The following is a 24,223-nucleotide window of genomic DNA, read 5'->3' as shown; positions in this document are numbered from 1 at the left end:
CGCACACACACGCGGGCACTCGCGTATCGCCGGATGAAGCAAACGATGCGCGCACCATACTATCTTTCCACGGTGCTGATCTTTGATTCCTGCGTTCTGATAGTGTGCGTCTCCCTTCCCCGCCCGGAGGCCACCGCGACCGAGGGAGTAGCGGTTTCGAGGCGAATGGGAATGTAGCAGCGGTCGTAGCAGTGTTCGCTCTGTATGCTCGGGAGTCCCGCCCGGGGTACACAATAAAAGCTAACAAAATGTGTAGCAGGACAAATGGACATGAAAATGTAAAGAAAGGAAGAACGTGTAGCAGCAATGGAATCGTTGCGATCGCGGGTAGCAGCTGCCGTTATTTATTTGTAATTGTAATCATTAAATTACGCGCAACAATCGGCATCAGCGCAGCTTCCGAGCCTGGAACCCGGCCAGAAGGGAGTATCGGAACCTTGCCCCATTCGCCGATATCAGGGAGCGGCAAATTTTCATTCCAATCGACATATTTTTCCTCCTCAGGATTGCCTCAGGCTTGTGGTGTGGTTTTGGGAAAAGGGGAATGAGGGGGGGGGGAGGCTATGGTTCGAGCGCAGATTGCAGCACTCTTCGGCCGTGCTGATACTTCAGGCGACAGCTTCCGAATGTTGTTTTTTTGGGGTGTGTGTGGCATTGAATACTTTGTGAGGTGGTTCGACGTGAGTTAAATGTATTTCTGTATCTTCATTTCATTTAAATTTCGAATCAGTACAATGAACATGTGACTTTTTTTTTAATATTTATTTTTATAGAGTCTTTAGGCCGATTGGTTTCATTAGTCTCGTTGCAAGATTGTGGGATGTATTGGGAAGGGTTCTTCGGTTCATAGTAAACATATTGTGGGAGCTGGATACCTTTGAACTTGCCTGAAATTATGTCCAAACAGTGCTCGATTGTTTAAACTATAGAAAGTTCCTAATATTTTTGAAGTCTTACATTTTACTACACGTTTTACAGGGCTTTGCAATCAATTTCCAACGCGAACAACATTTTCTTTGCCTTCAAGATGTGTTTTTAACAGCATTAGACACTGATGTATTTGCATCACAATAATTTTTCAGTACTTCCATATGATTTTCAGCACGTCTCAAACTGGAATGAATTTGACAGCTCCTTGTGGTTTGATTTTGATGTGTTGAAAATCATGTGTAAGAACCTAAATTTTATTTTGATGGAAATACAAGATGTGAAAGCTGTTGAAAACTATCTTACAGGCGATGAAAAATGATGTGCAAATTCGAAAGTGACTTGAAAAATCCTTTATTAAATCATGGATAAGAACTAAAATTGTACTTTGATGCCAATACAAAATGTGACTTGAAAAACTCTTTATAATTTTTTTTACATAAAATTATTGCATTATACACCTCCATTACATATCATAAATGATAAAAATCTCTTGAATTTCATTAAAGTAAATATTATAAGATGTAAAAAAAGCGCCAATTGTACAAGAATATTTTAAAAATTCAACAAAATCTCTATATTTTTTATATGTTATGTAAAAGAAGAAGACACGAACCCTTTCTTTACCCTAAAAATATACAATGTTTATTTCTGATCGTATTACCACCATCTTCTCCTGCCTTACAATATATGTTTTGTACTCTGGTCATCCTGGCACCCGCTGTGTCAATTTCAAATCATCCCGTGACACGCGCGCCTGCCAAAAACTAAACCAATCCAACCGGTCAACCAACCGGCTTCTGCCCGGCAATGCTACACATACATAATACATATTGCTTCCCCTTGAGGCATGCGGCTATCGTGTCCGCCGGTTCGAGCCCGACACCGCATCAAGCCGCGCTCGGTAAAGCAGTTGGGCGATATGGCGCGATTGCAGCGGCTTGTACAGATGCACATCGACCGGCTCCACTTCCCGGCCGGATGCGGCCTGCCGTTCCTCCTGCAGCAACACCTGGCGCACCTCGTCCAGCAGGGCCGGATCCAACCGCAGCCCTTCAGAAGTTTTCAGCCCGAGCAGTACCCGCTCGTACCGTCCATAGCGATCCTCGTCCGTTTCCAGGTTGTAAGTGCGCGTACCCTTGAAGCCTCCCGTACGGCACGTGCCGAGTGTGACCACGGACAGCAGCAGGAGCAGCAGCAGCAACTGTAAATGAGTTGGAAGTGGATGAGGCAGGAAAAGGGAGGGTAGGGGAACAATTTGTTGCAGGAAACTTACGCTCACTGTCGCTTTCATTGCTTGCACGAACGGTGTCGGTGTGTCCGTATGGGGACCAAATGGGCCGCCAGGAGTACTACTGGCACGCTTTTATAGCGAGGCCGGCATGTGAGCCTCCGACTCCGGCGATAGTTAAAGACACAAGGGGGATGTTTCAATGGTTTTTTTGCCACTTCGGTGTGTACATGCTTAACTCCTCTCACCCAAAGCGCAACAGCAAATCCGATAATGTTTTCAGGCGGAATGGAATTATCCGTTGGCGGAGCGATCCCAGCGAAACCCCAACACGATCGTCCTTGATCAGTCAGCTTGAGCTAAGACAGACCGTAAAGGGAGAGAGACTGGGGAAGAAGAGTTTGTCGTAAAGTGCAACCTATGGTTGACCCTTCGGGGCCGGCACTGATTGTCTCGCAATGTCCAAACTGTCCACCCAGCGCTGGGACGCGTGGACGATGCTCGAGCGCTGCTTAGCGGCAGCTCATCGCCTCCGAGCTGGGGAGCGATTGATGAATGACACCCTAATGTGTTCGTCCGTGACCCGCATTTTGGGGGGGAGCGGGCGGAGCGCTCCCTCCCAACCCACCTGGTGCGGTGAGATGATATCGTACAAACCTTTCCCATGTAATTAACAGCATGCTAAGCTTTTCTGCTTCTTGTGTGTGTCTGATGTGGTGGTGTGGTGGTGCTGTTTAATCGGTGTGTTTGGTTTGTACACCGGCCACAGCGATCCAAATCGATCGAACCGTGCGCGTTTGACGATTTGATCGATCGGTTGCGGTCTAGCGTGTCTCGGAGCTGTCGTAATAGAGCGCCAATCGAACGGCGGAGGGCATCGGGTTTCACCTGCAGGGCAGCAGCGGGAAAGACACGCGACCAGGTCGCGACACACAAACACACGCCAGGGATCGGTCACCTCTAACACGCGGACGAGATATCGCTGCGGAGTTGTCACGGCAGTGCTTTTTTGGAGTCTTTTTTTTTACATTGACAGAGAGCAGAGTCGTTGATTCGAAAGGAAAGCTGTTGATTGAAATTACTCCTGGTGGTGGTGGTGGTTTTTTTGTGGACCAAGAAGGGGGTTGATGTCTTCTCTCAACTGTCAACTTACTCCGTTGTTTTTTTTGTTCACTCCAGCCCGGTGCAAATCGGGCGTGAGCTTTACTTCACCTCACTGATGCTGTGTGACCGGGTCCGAGTGGCTTTTGGAACGCCAACACTTTGTTTGCCTCTTTTTGGGGCGGCTTCTTTTGTGAGATGCGTAACTTGGCAAGGGAGGGGAGGGAGGAGGGCATGGTTGCTCATTTGCGCCAGTACACACCAGTTTCGCTGGGAGGGCAAAAGGTGCGATCGGGCTTGTGCAATCGGTTTTGATTGCGATTCCAAAATTCCGCTTTCCCTGGGACTCGGTGGGCTGCTGTCGGTGGGTGCATCTGGGCATCGTGTGGGACGGGATGATGATGCAGCTGTGGAATACGAAATACATCCCTTTAGCTCTCTTTTTCTCTTTTTTCTCTTGCGCGCACACATACACAAGCGCTGCATTCCGATCGGGCAATGATTGCTTTGGCATTGATTGGCAGATGATAGTGTCGTGAAGCAGCGCTTTACGAGCCATTTTGATGATTTTGAAATGCACCTCGTCGTAATGTGTTCCGCCCATGGAGGAGGGATGGTAAATGGTGGGGTAGGGGGTAGTACTGTTTTCGGATGCTTTGCAATAACTGTTTCTCGTTTGCGGAGGCTGTTAAATGCATTTAAAGTATATTAAACACGGGCTAAGTGATATGTATGGAGCTGAAGAGTTCAAAATATATACAAAGCGTTATTTTATGAATTTGAGAACAGTTTTATGAATATTGTTTTAAAATATTTAAGAATTAGACTTTCATTATCTCTATATTGTTTTCTTATTAGGTTATATAAATGTTCTATCACAATTTAATTGTGAAAAATAATTATTATTTTTTGTTTGCTCAAACATCGTACCAAGGCAATGGTAGCATTTAGATGCATTGGTTCCAAATCGAGTATGGCTGTAGAAATCCGTACCAAAAAACCGCTTCCCATGTATCGGTCGCTTTTCACACCCCTATTTGTCAAACGGGGGACCCCCATTCCCGTGCCCATTATTTCCGTATCATTACACGCGGCCCCAGTATCATCGCCGTTCGGCAGCGGTACCGTCCAATCGGGGCAATTTAGTTAATTTACTCAACAACAACATAACGGGGTTGCTTTGCAGTGCCGTCTCGCGACCATTCCGTTCGGATAACAAGGGGTTCGTCGCCATATCGCTGATTGAATTCTTTTGTTTTGTCAGCCTCCGGGGCTCGAGGTTCGCTGCGGAGTCGCTGCGAACGCGTATCCCACCGCGTATTTGCGAGATATAATGGTGATGAGTTCGGCGAAATGGTGCTTCCCCCCTAACCCCTTTTCCCTGCCGAAGAAGCCTCTTTTACAGTAATAAAAATTTGTGTCACAGAAAAATTCACCATGTCGGGGGACGTGCGACCCGCAACCGGAGGACGTTCGCAACCGTGTCCAAAGGACACACAAACACACGAGTTTCGGGGTGCATTTTTCGGCACACAGCACCAGACACGGGTTGAATTGTGGCGAGGCTGGCATTCTGATGCCGCAAAACCGCAAAGCTGAGTTCGCCCAAGCTGCTCGCCGGCTCAGGGGGTTTAAATGGATACCGGTGGTAATGAGTACGATTTATTACACCTTCACCCCACCTGCGGCCGAACTGCACACACACACACCCCTGGCGACTGGGCCGATTGATGGAGACTTTCTACATCAATTAAATCCTGACAGACTTCGGCCACTTCTGTGTGTATTGGGTTCGCTTTAGGACTCGGACTGGGACGACCGTTTTAGTGCTACCTGCAACTGATGAGTGGTACAAACGTGGAAATGCGACCCTTTCACTATGCGTTGTACGGCAGCCGCCGAGGTTCAGCATTCTCCCCCCCCCAGTCTTTGGTGCTGCTTTGATCCTAACCGATAAGCAGCGATCGTCGTGGTGGATAATTTATTGCAGCCGAAAATCGAACGGACAGATGCCCCGGCACGGTGCTGATGCTGGTGCGAATTAATCCTTCCGTTCCGTTGTTGCTATTGGGAATCATGGACCGATAAGTGGTTTGTGGTGTAGGCATGGTTTCTTTATTTCAACCCTTTTTTCGTCGTAATTGAGGAAGAAACGTTTTTTGGGATGAAAGATCGGCAAATGCGTTTGCCAATTGGCTGGTGGCAATTGACAGACAATACATTTCAATTATTTAGTCTGGTTTAATTTGTAAAATGTTCTAAGAGTTAAAAAAGAGTGATAGACTTGAAGGAAATAATGCTTAATAATGCAATAAAGTTTACTCAAAGATGATCAAGAGATGATTCCAAGATGTTAGAAAGAATCAGAAATATGTTTAAAGACTCTTTTAAAACCTATAAACCCCAAAATGGTTTTAAGACAATCAAATGAAATAATTGCAGACGTTTTTATCTCCTTTTTAAAGAAATTATTATTAAAGAAAAACCTCCAAATCGTTACCACCGCAATCGTATAATCCTACCTCATGTTCCAACTCTTCATCCGACCGTATGGATCAATCACAAACAGTCAGAGACTCCCTTCTTAGAGAGGTAACGGCGGCCAAAAATCCGTCGTGTCGTGGATCAATTTCAATCTACGATCGCAAAAACGTGATCATTCGACGGCGTTGCTTTTTTGGCCAATCTCAATCTTCCGAAACCAACAGCCCAGCTCGCTGGATTGTCCTCGGATCGTGCTGGTGCGATTGTGATTTATCGTTTTACGTCCGCTGAAAGGTGGTTCGGTCCCCGGGTTGATGCGATTGGAGCTCCCGCACTGATTGCTGGCTCCTGATAGCTGCGGCTGCGGCTGGAGCACACCGGCTATTAGTTGGCCTTCACTCCAGCGAACAAACCTTGGCCAAATTTGCGTGAGGAGTTCTCTGTGCTGTTTTGCTTCGCAAATTCTCTTCCCTCTATTCTCAGTTCGTGCTGTCACGTACGTGCGATCGTGCTGTATGTTTATTTATCCAGCCCAAAATTGGTGCAAGCTTGTTTTTTGTTGTTTTCGTTGGTGCGAGTTGGATGCAAGATAAGCTCAGGCTGCTGCTGATGATGCTGCGTGTGCCGCCCTGGCCAAGATGGCTGAGCTGCGATCCCCCACAGGACTTTTTTGTTCGTACACGGTAATGAAGCTGATGTGATGAGGCGTGCAATGATAAGCGCACTGAGGAGGGAGAGAGATGGACAGTTGTTCGATCACAAAAAAAAAAAAAAAACATGAAAGCGGCTAAGGATAACGCGCCCGGCGCGTTTGCATGCTAACTGCGCCGCGTGGACTGATTTATTTTCCTCAGATCAACATCTTTTCGCCTGTCCGGTGCGGGGTCCTGTGTCCTAAGGGATCCCGGGGATCTCACCGATAGGATCTCCTTTTTTCTCTGCTTCTCTCTCTCTTTCTCTATCGCACTCCGTTTCAATCTTTTGTTTTTCCACGGCCTGATCGTGCCGGAGGATCGCTAGCGTGGCGTAATATCTTAAGCCCTATCAGATAATGAAGGGTGTAAAGCTTCTGCACCGGGTTTCCCGAGGGCAGGAATCCTTCCACCCGAAACGGTGACCTGTGTCCGCGTGACAGACAGCGAAAGCGGGTGAAAGATGGTAAGATTAATATGCTACTAGCATGTAGTTGTTTTTTTTATTCCACACTAGTGCATCCTCACATACTCTCACGCACGCCCTGGTCCGAGTGACGTATCGGAAGGTTGCCATCTAAAGCAACAAGCAGGAGCAGCGGAGGAAAAGAAAACGCTTGCCCAGCATCCCCGTCGGGCGAGTGCTCTAGATTGTAAAAGGGTTTCATTACAACTTACCCATAAAGTTAGCAAATGGCGGCCTGCTTTTTCTCCGGATTCTAGATCGATCGCCGTCGATCGTTTGTAGTCGGTTTTTTTTTGGCGTGGCGTGACGTGTACAGATGGTTAGGTGTTTCGCATATTAAATTACACGCCTCGGACACGGCCGATCCGGTGGCCGGATAAGGAAGGCGACGAAGCTAAGATTTCGACTGTGGTTGGCCTTTCGCAGGAAGGATGAAGCAGGATAAACGGAAGGTAATGACTGATGTAAAGACGGATATTAACTTTATACTTTTAATTTGATTCCATCAAATGTAATTTTTACAAAATCATTCTCAATTATCAAACGCTTACCTCAAATGAAAAGCGAGCGTAAGGAAGAAAAAATGGTTCCAATTAACTAACGGCCGTTCCTTCGAACGGCTCCCTTTCGCTCTCGGTACGGTGGAAAGTACACTTAGCTTGTGCAAACAATTTGTTAATATTAATTTTGATTAATAACGTCGTTTCGCGTACGTGAAAGGCAAACGGCTGGCCCGAGAAATGGGGAGGATTTTTTTTTTACAAATAAAACGTAACGATTTGAGATTACTGCAAACAAAAGACACGGTACGCTTTAGCCTTTCCTGACAGCAAGCATGTGATAGCATATAAAAGGAAAAACAAACCGCCGTACTTATAAGCGCGTACGGATCCCGACGATGATCTTTCTCTTTTTCGGCAGCAGCCTCCGGAAGGGTGGAAAACAAATTACGAACCCAATTTGATACTGTACTGTTTACTGCAAGCTGCAGGATGTTTGCCGGTCTGCCAATATATCTGTTAAGAGATACTACAGAGCGAATAAAAACAGTACCCAATACTCCATCACGCGTTTGTTTGGTCGTGCTTCGACGGTCGGTCGATCAGAAAAAAAGAATCAAACCAAGGATATAGTCCCCCAAATGGTATCAATTAAGTGTCATTAATTTATGACGTCTTAATGTTTACCTAACCGTTCCCGTACGGTACGGTCAAGCTGGAGCTTGCTGAAGATGGTGCATCGTTGTTCCAGTAGGAACGCGATCGGTCCTTTCTTCCGACCCGAAAAGGGACGAACCGAAAGCACCGACCTGCTGCAATAATCTTTTTTATTGATCATTATGGATTGAACGAGCTGGGAAAAGGAGTTGGGAAGGGAGGTAAATTATTTGAAATTTTATTGATGCCGATCAGCACGGTATCGTGGACGGTATGGTCGGTAGATTTTCGGGGGCATGGTTGTTGGCCGCTCTGTGCTTTATTTGCACAGACATGAGTGTACCGGGGACGATCGAGTAATTGGAAGAGAAATGAAATCGGGAAAGTTTGTACGCTGGAAGGCGCTGCTGGTAGAAATGGGCTGCACCGGCTGCCGGTCTCGTTTGTAAGATACGAGCTTTTGTTTGGCGTCTTGGGCCACAGCGGTTGGTCAATGCGGGTAGGGAAGTCAGCGATTTAGTTGTGATAAAGCATTAATTATCCTTTTAGAAGATCGGTTTTATAAAATATTGGACTGTATAAAAGCACAAGCAACTAGTTAAAAAATACTGTACAAGTTTATGTTTACGCTACACAAATCTAGAATTGCTTTTTTTATTTGTTCTGTGCTCCAGTCGTTTTCTTCTTTCATTATAAAATAAGGTTTTGAAAATTTGAAAAAAATCTTTTTAAACGCCATCACGTGCCACTTATATATTTTATTTAATAGTATTTTTTATGATATTTTATGAAGTACCAAAGACGCTCTTAAAGTCCGATTAAATGCTTCAAAAACTTTGGATGCAATTTCAAAACATTGATTTAAATTAATATGTGGGCAGCATATTAATGTTTGGAACCTTTTAAGGATTAAAATGTTTCATTTTCGCAACCTGCTTTATCACACGACACGTCTCCTTTGTTCTGGTGGTTGCTCGATGCGCCAAGCATGCAATTATTTTTACTTAAATGCATTTCAAAAATAACAATTTACACCGCATACACGTGCATGTAGCAAACTGCACTGCTTATTCCGACTCTTCTTTCCCATTGGGAGTATGTAATGATTATTCATAAGAGAGAAAAAAAAACCAAAATCACAAACACGATTGTGTTTCGTTGGAAGTAAAAAATCTTGTGATATGTAAATTTCCCGTCCACCACCCGTTAACACTACCATCCCTGCCTTCCCGACCCAGAGAAGAGCTGCGCTGGAGTCGTGCAAATCGATAATTGAGGGTCGCGTCTTTTGAAATGAAGTGTTGAAAATGGTTTATTTCCTTGGTTGCAAACACATGCACACACACAGAGATCGTTCGTTGCACTTCTTAGGCCATGCCACGTGTGGCTTGTATATGTGTGTGGAGGGTTCGTTCGAAAGTACGCATCGGCCAGTTGCTTGTTACTGCCAGCCGTAACCAGCACGCTTCGACAAAATATTAAAAAAAAACAAGCGGCTGTTAGTGCGAAACGGGGAAACGGTGGCAAATATGCTAATTTGGGATAAGCCAATTTCACCCGAGATGCAGTAGTAATTATGTGTGTGTATGTGTGTGTGTATGTACCAAGATTTACGAGCCTTGTTGCGCCCGGGAGGTGCATGGGACAAAAAAAAACGTGCCAATGGAATGCTGCATGTGCTGCGTGAGCTTAAATAATTAATTCTTACACTCTCGACGCACAAACTAGCGCGCGCATCCTGGTTCGGAATGCGCCCCGTTGTAACGAGTGCAAAGTTCGACAGCGTCTGCTGCTGGGGACGAGAATTGGCAACGCGCTACACCCCGGCGAAGGTGACGATTGACGTCCGCAGCGGAAGCGACATTTCAGCTCCGAATGGTTAACCGGGGCTGGGAAGGTTGAGGGGCTGCTGTGGTGCCCATTTAAAGGAAGCTGTTCTGCACAAGTGTGCCCTTATTCCTGCAAACTGATTTTCAATTTACTTTGACAGTGCCAGTTAACAAAGCACCGTTTTGTGGCGCTGTTAGGAGCTGCAAATTGATAATTACCGGGACCGACGCGTTCGGAGTAATAAAAGTGCGGTTTTAAGCGAATTGGCACACCGTTTTCGTTTCGCCAGCAACAGTGTGTAAAATGTGTAAGGGTGTGGGGTTCGGTGCTGACAGGTTAATAGGGAATGTTTTGCTAATGAGAAAATTGTACGGGTTTAGGGAAGTGCAGTGACCCACATTTGGCCGAGGGCGCTAATGGTGAATGTATCAATTTAAAACCCATAAACGTATCGTTTAATTGTATGGTGAGCTATTAACGCGTAACGCCATTAAATCTTATTTGCAAACAAAATTATTTAAAATTGTATGTTCACCACTTTGCATTCGGGGATTTGGTTTAATTTTGTTTGTTGCAAGAAACTTAAAGGAGAAGTAATTTAAATGGCAATAAAGCTTCGTTCCAATAATACAGATCATGTTTGTTGTATTTCATTGTTTCCATTCAAACGGAAATATAAAATATGTCTTAAATAAAAAAGTCTACGTCACAAAACTTCCGATCTTTATTTTAAAGAGTAATCCTTTACCTTTTGCAATGTGTAACTCTAACTAGATTCTAATTGCTATTTTGCAACAACATTTCATCGAGTAAAAAATCCAGTAAATTAAACGGTACAATTGATCGTTTCTTATTCGCCACGAAATGATCACGCAAAACGCAAGCATCAAATTATTACCAACGCCATCAACAGGGCAGGCTTGTGCAGCAACATTGTCGCTTGATTTTTAATTAGCTCTTACATAAAATTGATTCCCGTTTCGATACATCCCTCCCGTTAGCGCTACAATCTCCCGATTTAATGTGACAAGAACAACCGTTCGGATGGGATAAGAACAATCCTTGATGATGGCGATGATGGTGACGGTCGCGTCACTGAATCTGAAAGTGCAATTTCAATCGTTCGTTCGGGTTCGTCGCCAGTGTTTTTAGCACAAAGTTTATGCAGTTTAATTAAAAATTAATTAAAACAACCATTTTTCTCGTTATGGTCGAAGCGGCACCAACAAGAATGACCGGTTTGCGGGCTGTGCTAATTACCATAAGCCTGGATGGGCTCATCGCCGGCACTCTTTTTTTTTGGATTTCGCAAACACCCACCTTTAAATCGTCTGATGGGTAGGGGGAGAGAGATAGAGAGATGACGGGAACCATAATTGAAATAAAAATAAAACCGATTGACCGATGCACACCAATGCATGGTAGTGCGTGTCGCCGCATACACGCGTGCGATAGCACCTTTCCCTCGGACCGTTTGCTTATAGTGCGCATCCTTTGCCTTGGTGGCGTGCCGAAGCGACAAAAACACATTAAAAAGCCGGTTGAAAGGATTTTCGGGAGCAGAGCTGACGCAACAAACGATCGCCGGCACGGTCGCCGCCGGGATCGAAGCGATCGGACAAGAAAGTAGCAGCAGGCAGCGTCTTCGTCCACCTGCGCATATCGCCGTCTTTGATTGCGATCCGATCCGTGCGTCGATTATGTTACATCGCTCTTATCACACCCGGCGACGGTAATGATGATAATTAGCAAACCCATGCCCGATGGGGCCGAAGGCGAAGGAGAACGCCTTTTGCACGCCAAACGCAACCGAGAAGATTGCACACATACACACACACACACACACAAACGGTGCTTGATGTCGATTTGGCGAGACATGCGTTTTGCAAGTGCCTTTGATTGTCGGCATGTACGCCAGGAGGGATCAAATGAAACAAAATCAAAACATTACCTTCAAAGCGAGAAGCTTCTTGTGTCTCTGAAGGAAGCGTTTTTTTGTTGCCTGCCGTGCCACGCATGATCGGAAAAGTGAGATTAAATTAGTATTTAATAGGGGGTCTCATAAATTTCATTCTTTATTGTGTAACACTTTCGCCCGACTTCCCTGCTGCCCTGGGATGGCTTTGGCATCTCAATCGTGATGGTTTGCGGCCGTTCGATCCTAAGTAAAGGGCTCATAATTTATCCCTCCGTTTGTGGACGAAAGTGCGCGTATAATTAAGGTAGCGACAGGGAGTTTTTTGTTGTCGTCAGTATCAGCAACAAGCTAATGCATGTTGTCGATCGGTAGCAACACGTAAGCTACCAAACCGGAACATTGTAAAGGCAGTAACGCGGTGAGTCCTTTTCCTACGCCGCACACACACACACACGTTATCGAACGCTCTGTCATGTGTGCGGCGGGAAATATTATTTATCACGTTACCGCGTTGATTATCGCGATAATTTACCGTCCCACCCTGGGGGACTTATCGCCCGGAGTGGCACAGAGGCCGCCGACACCGACACCAACTCGATCCTGTCGACAGGCGCGACAACAGCGCGAAAGGTGGGCCCTCGTTTTGAAGGACTCTTACAACTTGCCCCCCCATGACCACCGGAACTTTTGTGTTGCAAATTAGGCTTTCAAGTTCGGGGGCCAAATCGAGGGGCCATAAAAAGCACAATTTAATTACTGCTGGCTACTGGCAGCGCCCTCAAAATGCTGCTGTGCCAGTAGCCAGCGTAATGCGGAGTTGAGGGGTTTGAGCATGCAAAAAAGTGTGGGTAAAAATAGGCTAGACTGGGGAGTTTTCGCTACAAACTTTGTTGCCGTTCGAACCGGTTGCATTTTTTTTAATGGGAGGAGATACTAATCTATATGATAACTGTTAGGCCACAGGTAGCCGGGCAGATCAGTTTTGAGTGAGTTTATTTTTTTTCCAAACTCGTATGATTAGCATCGTTTGCTTTGCATGAGCAAACATGCAAATTAACAAGTGTTGATTAACAACAATCTAGCGGCTGGGATGTGGTTGCTTGGGAATACATTAAAATCGGAGTCTGAATTATTCACATAGGACAGCTGTGTAATTACGGAGGTAGTTTTTGAAATCATAGCAATAGAAGAGTAATTAAAAATCAATCAAAAACGTATGTCTTGAAATACGCAACTCAAATACTTTCTTTTTGACATTTCAAATGTGATATAGCGAGAAAATTATTTCACTAGGCCTTTAGTACTGTATTGATTTTCACTTAGAGTATCGAAAAAATGTCATGCATCTCATATCTTGATAAATATCTGTTTAACTGATAGTTTTTGACATAGTTATTCTCACAAAAAAATCCATACATAGTATATCACACTAATGCTTATGTTTCTTGGTGTCTATTTCTTGCCTTTACGTTTTAATCCATCCTTTTCATCGTTTACACCCAAATTATGCTCTAAACGTTAAAATAAACAATCGGATTGATTTGCACATTTCTATGCTATTTTTAAAATTGTTTACGATCGAATCGATAATTGTACGAAAAGGATGCCAGCTCCTCCACACTGATCTAGGCATTGACGCACGAGCCGTACGGAATTTGCACGAGCCGCAGCACATTTTCCGATAATTCCACTAACACGATCGCTTTGTACAGCTGTTAGAGCATACTATTTAGGTGGCAGAAGTAAGTAAATAGCCGAAAGGCACTAACCTGCTACTACACACCAACACCAAAAACCCCTTTTAGGGGAAATTATCCCATTTCGCGTGTTGCCCAACCGTAAAAACGGGGTGCGTCGGGCACGACCGCTAAATAAGATCGTTAATAGGTTTGGCAAATTTGGGGCCCGTCTCCCTGCTTGGGCCAGCGGGCCAGAAGTTCCTGTACGCGTGTGGCCGACGCTTTGGTTGACGGTTTGAGTGAGGCAACAGCCATTGGGGCACTTCCCCCAAGGGCTGGCGTCACGGTGGTGGCGGGTACTGCTGCACTCTCGCGAGCCGCCGTCGTTGAGATTGAGTAGCAAATATGTGCGAGGTGTAAATATAATTACCGACCGGCTGTCGATCGCGTCCGTGTCGTGTGGATGGGTGGAAATTTTCCACCAGCCGATGGTTTGTCGCCGTCTGGCTGGTGGTGCGATTACAACCAAAGGGCGCGGTGTGCGGTTGTGGCATGCCTCACATACACCGCAAGTGCTCCGGAGTTCCGAAACACTGGCCCCTGCGGTGGTGTAAATGTCAAATGATCGACCCGAATGTAGGGGAGGGGAGGGGACGGGTGTCAAATATTGACACTGGCAATTTGCGCTGACCGTCCCGACAGGCGGCGCTGGCGTGCGATGCTGGCAAACAGTACAGCCCATCGGCGATTGACGTCAATCGCGGCCAGTTGTGAGGTTTACCGATCGTACACAGTGACCATACACCCGATCATAGCGGAGGGGGGGGGGGGGTGTAGGCCTTGGGAGGTGTGTTGTGTTTTGCTGATCCCAATTTAACGCGCTCAAAAATATTGACTCTTGGTTGGGTGAGGGCTTTTTTCTTTCTTTCTTCGAGGTGGAAATATTATCACATCTGGTGTGGTTCTGGGTGGATTTGGGCGTCGCCGGGTGCCACTCTCGGTAAGGTGTGACTGCGTATCATTCTTTAATCACCTGGGCTGGTGGATGTTGAATAATAAGCTTTATGTTGGGGGTAAATAGTGACGATAACGTGATTGTGGAATGTTTGCCCAGCTCATCATGAGCTAGAATTCAATTGCCGACCATTTGACACAGAAGCTAGAGTTCCGGAAGCTGAACTTCAAGGTTTTACGACAGAATGCAGCTTACAATTCAAACAACATACTATAGATGCATCCATTTGGTTTTATACTTTACAAAAATACACTGAGATGAAGATAACGAATATTAACGAATTTTAATATTGCGAAGATTATTATTCCTAAATTGTTTATAAATGAATAAATAAATAAATAATTCCGCCCAGAGCATGTTATTTTTGAAGTTAACAATAACAATTTCTGAAAAAATGATTAAATTTTATTTATTTTTTATTTCTTCTTCGTTTCGTCTGCCTGTAGTAGGTAGCTATCGATTTAAACCAAACAAATTATGTATAAGATATCCATAACCTAATCATAAATAACCAAAGCGACGAAAACATAATGTGGTGAAGACTAAAGAAATTAAAGGAACACAAATTAGAGTAAATAACTATAATCGGGGCGATCACATGGCACAGGCATCAACTCGAACGATTCGATAACATGCTCGACTTGGGTTCAATAATTGAATGGAATCGAAGAAATAGAATAAGAAGAATAAGAATAAGAAGAATAAGAATAATAATAAGAAGAAAAAGAAGTAGAGGAAAAAGAAGAAGAAAATTAAAAGGAAGAGGAAGAAGAAGAAGAATAAGAAAAATAAGAAGAAGACCTATAATAAAATTAATTGAAGGAATAGGGGCTGCTAGTAAAGAAGATAAAGGAATATGAAAAGATGACTACTTTAACCAATAGATGTACAAAAATAATCATTATCAGGGCCAAGAAACTAAAAATAAATTAAAGAGTAGAATATAAACATGACAAATAAAATAGATAAATAACAGAGAAAATGGACAAGCAAGATGAAGGAATGGAGACAAATAAGTTAAGACGGAAGAGTGAACAAGTGCATGTAATATAATAGATGAACAACAACATCAAATTGAATTAAATGGTGTATAGAATGATGATAACGAATGATGAATAGAATCTGGCTTTCATCTGACTTCTTCTAAAATCGCAAAAATTGATAGAGACTTGAATATCATTAAATAATATAAATGGTGGTTTAAACTAGACTATAGCCACAAATCTTAAAACACATGAAAAGCATCAAAATAACAAATGGATAAACAGTATGCCTCTCTTAACTAATGTCTAGCGTTCGACGTTCTGTTTTCAACGCAATTATCCAACGGTGCTTTAGGTAAGTCTTTCACCGCTCCATAAAAATCAACCCACGAAATTACCATTGCACACGCTTCCCCCCACAAATGGAAATAAAACAGGAAGTACGTTCCTCTGGCGCGTACATTACCTTATCTGTCCTGCGCATGAGATTCCATCCCAATGCGGTTGGTTCATTCTTGCGGAAAATTAATCCCGGAAAGGGCGTGAAAGTGGACGCAAGTGGAATTTACGTGGGACTTGACGCTTCGCTGAGGCTTAACACACACACACACACACACACACACACACACACACCGTGGCTCTCCCCGAGAACGCCCGATAGGCCACCACCAAAAGAGGTGGGGGGGGGGGACTGCCACCGTTGACGACGATAAATGATGGCACGTGAGCTTACAGTTCATTAAACTGCGCCGAAATCCGCGAATCGCGTTTTACCATCTCGGGCACGGTGTGCACCTGCTGCCTTTCGTACGCCCGGTGAGGCTATGGGCCGGTTGAGACCGTTTTTTTGGGCTTTCGTTTGTTGGTTTCAGTTTTCAGCGCAGCGCGCAAAGGGGCAGGCTGCGGGGGCTGTGGATCACAAATTTGGAGTTGATTTTATTGGCTTGTTTGTTTACCTGTTTATGGGCACGGCTTAACGGATGGGAATCGTTTCGGTATCGGTCGGAAACTCGTTCGGAGGGGGAAGATGGGGGGGAAGGAATCGATACAGTCGGGTTGGCAGAAACGGTGCCGGTCCATTGTCCTTCCATCCAGCTGGTCCACTAGCATTCTTGGACAGTTCAGGCGATTCGAAAAAAAGGCGAGGATGATTTTGGGGTTCGAGTTTTGACGTCGATTAAAATATACTTTCCATCCGCTCGTTTTGCGCTGTCACACGATTTTCGGCGCGGATGGAGAAAATCGACCGCGTCAGCAAGGGGCCGTTAATTAAACCACACGAATGTTGCGCCGCTGAAGCTTAATTAATTTATGCTCGCCGACTAGCAGCAGCCGAAAAGCATGTCAAGCATGCCCGTCGCAAGTCGAGCAGGCGGCTCCAAGGCAAAGCCGTTGGATGCGTTGGCCTAGTTCGAACGAAGCCTGGCCTTGCGTTGTTTCCGTTTGCAGAATCGCTTGCTTCTTTCTTCCTCGCGGGGCTTGTGGGGCTGTCTCCCGTGTCCTTTCACCGAAGGGTGCGCAGCCCGACAAAGCCGAACACGCTGTTCAATTGTTCGCGTATCTCTCGCCTAAAATCGACCACCAGCTCGCGCGCGTTCCTGCCTGGCAGTGATTTATAGCTGGCTGGTCGGACTCCCTCGCAGACTTTGCAGCAACCACCTCACTCTGCGCACTCTGGCCGAACCTTCCCGAGCCCGAGCTGTCAACGTAAATATGATGCTAATGAGGGAGATTTATGGTGTTTCCCTTTCGGCGACGGGAATCCGTCGCGAAAACCGGGCACAGTGCTGTGGGCTGAGTGGTGCAAGATTTATTTCCGATGTACTAACGATAAGCCCAAGTGGGTGGAAGATAATTTCAAGGATTAGCACATCGAAGGATCGAATGGACGGTGCTTTTTTGTGTTGGAGCTCAATTTGATCGAGTGGACAGGATGAAAATGACGGTAGGAGTATTCAACGATCGTTCAACGTTTCCGGTTGCTTTATTGACCGGTGGAGGACTTATTCTTTTTTATTAACAATGAATATCTTAATCATAATACTGGATGTTCGAAATAATCTTTAATTGTAAGGAACTACAAACGACATGGATAAAAATAAAACAGTCTCCTTTGAGTAATTAAAGAATTTCCATAAAAAATACGACAATCAATGAACATTAATAGTTAATTGTGTATTGAAGGATTGAAATTATAATCAAAACTAATGACCCACTTTCTCGGGAGCCTGACTCATCATGTTTCACAATAATAGAACAATAATTAGCTGATACGAGTCTCAGCTAAAGATTCGCTACGAACAACTGTCTTACATTTAATGAACAATTATATTGGGGTAGGTAGACAAAGACTCTTGCCATGAATTGGACCACTTTCTTTTGTGTTTAATCAACCATAAGAAGAGGTAACGATATGACATCATTCAGTGACAGTAATATTTCATAAAAAAAACATGTAACAGTAATATTTAATGAAAAAAAAACATTATTGATTACTGAATGTAAATCTGTTACATTCATAAAAATAAACTGTTGTTATGATTAAAATAATTATTAAAATTTCTTACATTTAACGAAACATCAAGCCAAACATGAACATTAAATGTAATCCATCATATTCAATATAAAAAAATATGTCTTTTTTAAAACCATCATAACCAAAGCTTATCCAAGCGATGACCCTTGTTTACGGTAATAATCAAACAAACACAATCCAAATCGAACCAGCACCAGCCGTTTGCATCAATAATTGGACCAATCATTAAAAGTCAATACACATTCCTTATCACGCGTCGACAGGGACCTTTCGCTCGCTTTAGTGCTTCATTAAAACCCAACCCAACCCTGCAGCCACAACCAGCGTGCATCTCGGGTGCGAGATTACCGAAAACAAGCGCACACCACCATTGCGCACCACCACGAAGGGTAAGGCAGTTTCGATTAATTCCAGCTCGAGATTACCGATTCCCGGGGGAATTCGGTGATGTTTTGTTTGTTTTTATTTTATTGCAACTGGCATTCCCAAGTACACTGATTGCGATAAGTTTAGCTTAATTTCGCTCCAGTTCGCAGTTTGAGTTTCGAAGTCGCCGCCCTGATAGGCAAACACGTTGCTGGCCTCCCATTTTCGCTTGCATTGGTTCGGGACGCTGGGAACACACTCGAAATCCGTGTATATCATAAAACAGCGTAGCGAAAGCGATGCACCTGGCCACAAAATTGGCCTCCTAAAAAGAGGAAGAAGAAGAAGAAGGAATAAACTAAGAGCAGAATAATTTAAAACCTCCCGTTCGAAAGGCTCGCTTGCGCTCTGTAGATATGTGCACGCTGGGCTTGCATTTTTATTTCACATCCAATCAAGAATTCGTGAGCTTAAATTGATTGCGTAGGTGTGCAAGCTGGGTAACAGGGAATTTTGGGACGCTTAAAAAAACTGCATAGCCAGCGAATGTACTCCCCGCACACTATCGCACAGCATCCCGACCGTCCGTGTGCCCTGTGCCCTGTGCTGTGGTGAATTGATTGTTTTTAAGTCGTTTTTAATGTTTACACTCCTGCGCCAGTCCTGCTGCCGCTTGGGGCCGTATCGATGGCGTGCGAAAACACCCCAGAAAGGAAAGCCCATTTGGCGGCCTTGGTCGATGTACAGTGGTGGTAGCGGGATGGTGCAATTTTCGGGGCGAACGGCCATCGGTCACGAACGCCGCCCGGGCCACGTTGTTGTGCAAATGCTTATTCTTTTTCCCCCCACCGGCGGTTGCCGATGTGATGCTACACGCTCATCAGTCCAGAGCGCTGGGAGTCGGCATGCCACTGCCAATTGAGATGCAATCCCGTGAGCCTTAACAAACATACCCACTCACACTTGCGCCGTCGGTAACATGGACAGAACATAAAAAATGAATAATGAGATTAAACAAAGCACACCGTGGGTTAAGTGGGCACAGTGCGGAATGGGGCTCGGGGTGGTGGTGAGTATCGGGCACGGGAAAAGGTAAAATGCAATTCGCCCGATTGAAAACGGCACTGCACCTGCCTGCATCTGCATTTTGTCGTGAGCGTCGCGTTGCTGCGTTGGCGTTGGTCCGCCGCGACCCATTCTCGAGCTCTCCTGCTCACCCTTTCTTTGGTGCTTTTTATGGGGCCAGGCGAGAATGTGCGTGTGGGTGGTGGTTGCACTTCAAACTGTGCACTGCAGTTTGCTGGGCGGGAGGGTTGTGATCCAAACGATAGTGATCGCCGTGGCGTTGCAGCTGTGCGGACGCCTCCGGGAAGTGGAATTCAATTTAAGCTATCACGACACGAAACGGTTTCTGTTTGCCCGGTGTTGGAACGAACTGGGTTGGGTTTGGATGAAAAAGCAAAGGGTTTTAAATGTGTTAGTGTGTTTTTTTTATTTATTTTGGCAGTGAAATATACCGTAGTTCAAGGGCATTATGACTTAGAGACAGCGTATTTTTCAATCGAATGTGTTGTTAATGAGACGTTTTTTGGTTAAATGAACAGGTAGTTGATACCATTATTTTGAATTCCATACTTTTTACAATAAAATCTAAAATAATCATGGAAATATGATGTACATTTCTTGGGTTTGGTGTATATTGGGATATTTATTTCGTATGAGAATTTATTTATTGGTTTAGATTAAAAAAATCGTTTTGCATGTTCTGTTAAATTGCATGTGGTTTTTGTATGATTGAAATATGTTTGTTTTTATTGTTGCTTTTATTTTCACTTTCTAATATACATTAAGAATACTTTAAACAATAGAAAACTGTAAAAATTAAATTAGAAAATCAAATTGATAAAACATTATCGGTAAACACATTGCGGCAACTAGAAGGAAAGAACCTTGTTTACAATCCAGCATTTTTGTGGGCCTTCCCAAACCGCCGCTCTTCTCTCTCTATCTCTCCATCTATCTCTCTCTCTCACTCTCTCTCTATCTTTCTCTATCTCCTTCTCAAAAATGTATAACCAACTTTCCACTGCCACCAACTGGAAATGGAACGTTCCATTCCAGCGAAACGTGGAGCGCGTGTGACTGAAGCCAAAATTAATTATGCAAATCGCATCGATTTCCTTCGGTTTTCACACGCTCCACCGAAATAAAGTTAACTCGGTCGAGCTGCCGAAGCCGGAGCGGGGAAGCTCGCCCTCCATTCCGCTGTGTAAATTGTGGGGCTGGGTGGATTCATTTAAATAAATAAACGATATATTTAGCCGCTAGTTTGGTTTAGCTGCTCAGGTTAGCGCACGGGCTCGATGATTTGGGGTAGCACGTGTTCTTTTGACGACGGTTTTGACACAAGTATTCGGTGCCAGGGGTTTTGTTTGTTTGTGTGGGATGAAGTGGGTGATTGAGGATTGATGAAGGTTGAGCGACGATTTCGACTGCACCGCGAAACGTTTCGGTCCTCCTCCGTAAGGGCCTACCGCTGCCCCAACTCTTTGTGCGCTAGCGGTGGTAGCCTAATCGATAAAACAAACCCCGGTGGCACGACACCACTTTGCAGCCCTTTTGTAAAGGTGGCTGAAAAGATGGCAGCTCGATAGAAGACACACAAACATCACACACACACACAAACATCGCGCACTACCCTGCCATGGGGGAGAAAGAGATTAACGTTCTCTGATAGTGATGGATAAAACGGTTTGTATAAATGACTTGCCACAAGTTGTCACGCTCAACGAAAGATTTCAATGCGACGCGAATCAAGCGACGAACCCCCTATCCCCGGTTTTGCTATCCTCCCTAGGGTAGCTCGCGGGACTGATGGATCGATAGTGATATTTTAACATTCCTCTCCGGGTCCGCCTTCATCCTCAATCCCGCCTCCGCCCCCACTGGAGAGAGCGTCAGCCAAATGGTTACACATTAGCCGGGAAATAGACGACTCACTACCGGGCCCCTGGACGACGTGTTCGATACGGCGGCGGAGCGTTACGGTGTGCCGCTAGGCGATTGTGTTGAATAAATCAGCCCGCTAATGAAGGCACTAACGGGCGCGTAATTCGTAACGCGCTGCCTGCCGAAGGCTTGTCGCTCTCTCTCTCTCTTTCTCTCTGTGCCGTGTCGTCGTTGACAACACGGGCTTGTTTGTAGCGTGCGACCGTTTTGTCTGTTTAAGGAATTTGTGTGGAGAGTTTTGTTGGGGGAGTTCACCACTTTTGAGGGAGTTAAACATTCTCTCTGGTAGAAATTGTGTCCGGCAGGTGGGATTTGGAATGTTTGACGCTTAGATATAGGATTTTTTAAGGTCTTACTTCACCGAGGAAGCATATTTTAAAGAAGGTTTTGTTTTAATTGGTTGTTATATAATGCCAAAATAGAAACACTTTGAAGGCCACCGAGAGGTACTGTTCTGTTGCGTTTGCCATCAGCTCTGTCTTCAATTAAATTCAAACGCTTTGCCGGCAGTAAGCAATCGAATCGAATTGAAACGGTGATCGGTTTTCGGTTGGCCTCGTTTTTATTTGCAGGAAGCACGTCTTTGATCCTGTACCGCCCTAGTGCCGGGTATCGCAGCGGAATGTGTGTCAACGTTGCGTTCTAGTTTGTGTGTGTTTTTGTTTTTTTGTTTTCGTAATAACACCGTAACGCTTCCTTCCGCATAGCTGCATAGTATGGCAGTACCATTTGTCAATCAGGCACCTTTAGGCTTCCGCGACAGCGTAAGCCATTTGGTCGAGGTCAGTGCTTGGTGTTTTGATTGGTGAGGGTGGCATAAGATTCACTGTGGGGGAGGGGAGGTAACGCTACGGTAGACTCGCCAAGAATAGGTTGTAATATTCATGAGTGCAACATTAATATTTAATATTTTATTTGACCCACTTTCAGTACAAATTGCTCGTAAGGTGCCAATGAAAATCTTAGTTTTTGTTTGAGCATTTTGTTTTATTTTTTAATTTAATTTTTAGCATGATGGTTTTTAACCGTTACTTTGTTCTACAAATATTAGCCTTGAAAAATGATTTTTATTCAGGTCTAACGCATAAACGCGTTAATGATTACGAGTTAATAAAAAATGAAAATGAAATGTGATTGATCTTTATCTTTTTTATATATTTTTCTAATAATAATGTCCGAATTACTTAAAGAAATTAGTCCACTAACGTATGCGTCAATACAATGGAGTTTATCGGCTGGATGTTGGATGTCCTTTGAAAAGTAATTATTCATATTAAGGTCAGCTATGATAAGGTAATTTTACTTGCAAAAATAAATCATCGACCTTTCGAGCCGGCCTATGGTCATTAATCCGAAATTTTCGGCATGGCGGACGAAGCCATGCGTGTAGGCATGTTTTAAGATCTATCTTCGATTTTAATAACTTCCTCCTCAGTTTTTACGACAAATTTTTTGAAGTAGAGCTTTTGCATCATGTTGTTCCAGACTAAATCCGAGGGACGCAGCTGGGAGATGTTGAATTGAAATTTAGTCTAAACTCGCCAGAAAGGATCGCATTGGGCATTGGCGTCATTGCTTGCTGCTGCGAATCTAGAGCCCGGGCTAGCTAACGCAGACATATAGCGTTTGTCCCTCATTGTTATCTTCAGCATCCTCTAGAGCTTCTTGTCGCTCAGGGACGTCGAATCTTCGGCACTGGGTTTTCTTTCGATGCTCTGATTGCTGTTGAAGAGTGCCAAAATTTAGTAAAGGTCGGAACAGGCTTATACGATACGATTTTGGCAATCACGGTTAGAGTTCGACTGTTAGAGGTGTTAAATTTTGTCTGCTCATGGGAATACTATTATTAAAATAGAAATCAACGTTTCGTTAGTGCGGTTGAAGAATAACTCATGCAAAATCGATTTTTTCCATTTTTTTAAATGAAAACGGTAGTACCCTCACTAGCAATGCTTTATCAGCAAAGCTTCAATTTATGACAAAAAACGGAAGTTTAAATCACGATCGGCTATCCAGCGCTTTCCGCTATTCCACCAGCGACGCGTACATAATTGCTGATTACGACTTCAATTTCCATCCGGACCGCGATGGTTGTTGCGTGATGTCGCACCGATCAGACGACAGACGTGAATTATTTTTGGCCACTGATTTGGAACCGTGCCATCTCCGGCCGACAAGGGGGCAGGAGAGCGCACGCGGGGGGCAGCTTCGATTCATCGCGCCAAAACGCAACCGACAGTGACGGTCATGGTCGCCGGCGAGTCGCGCCACTCGATTTAATTACGCCGGCGGTAGCGTGCGAGTACGTGCACGATTCGCGCGTGCGGCAGGCCCACGTTTGTATCGGTGGTCGATCACATGTGCCGACCCACCCCCTTCTTTGCCCTTCCTCCAGCTGTGTGTGTGTCTGCACGAAACGTGAATGAAGGTGCCTACCCCGGTCCGACCCCGTTAGGTGCGTCGGCGGCTGAGATAAGGAATGTTTTGCCCGACCGCCAGCGTCAGGCGCTCTGACAGGTGATGGAAATGGGTTCACAGTGACGGCGCGCGGGTCATTTTCATGCTTCTAGCAGCTAGCGGGATGGAAAGAGAGGTCTGTTTTCTGCGAACGAATGCACGCAATCAGAATCGCACGGTTACGCCCGGCAGCGTGAATTGATTCAAGGTGAGTTGGCTGGCGTGTCCGCGTGGCTGCGTGAAAGTGGTTGGCAGCTATGTAATGTTTTCGATGCGAATCGTAATTAAAGCATCATAGTATTGGTATGGTTTAGGTTGCGAGAGAGATTGTTTTCAAAAGATTTGTTTAAACAGTAGTTAGTATTTTCAAAA

At 44.8% G+C, this 24,223-nt stretch overlaps 1 protein-coding gene across 1 annotated transcript; it reads right to left on the bottom strand.

Moving 5' to 3' along the window:
- Positions 1–1,468: 1,468 nt before the first annotated feature.
- LOC120895883 lies at positions 1,469–2,638 on the bottom strand. The gene is made up of 2 exons (XM_040299591.1): positions 2,204–2,638; positions 1,469–2,131 (listed from the first exon to the last, which is right to left on the bottom strand). The coding sequence occupies exons 1-2, from the start codon at positions 2,219–2,221 to the stop codon at positions 1,784–1,786; spliced, it is 366 nt and encodes a 121-aa protein (XP_040155525.1). The 5' UTR covers positions 2,222–2,638; the 3' UTR covers positions 1,469–1,783.
- Positions 2,639–24,223: the final 21,585 nt, after the last annotated feature.

This window comes from Anopheles arabiensis, chromosome 2 (genome assembly GCF_016920715.1).
Source record: "Anopheles arabiensis isolate DONGOLA chromosome 2, AaraD3, whole genome shotgun sequence".
NCBI classification, from domain to species: Eukaryota; Metazoa; Arthropoda; class Insecta; order Diptera; family Culicidae; genus Anopheles; species Anopheles arabiensis.
The sequence above is the reverse complement of the archived record's forward strand: the minus strand, read 5'-3'. Positions and strand labels throughout refer to the sequence as shown.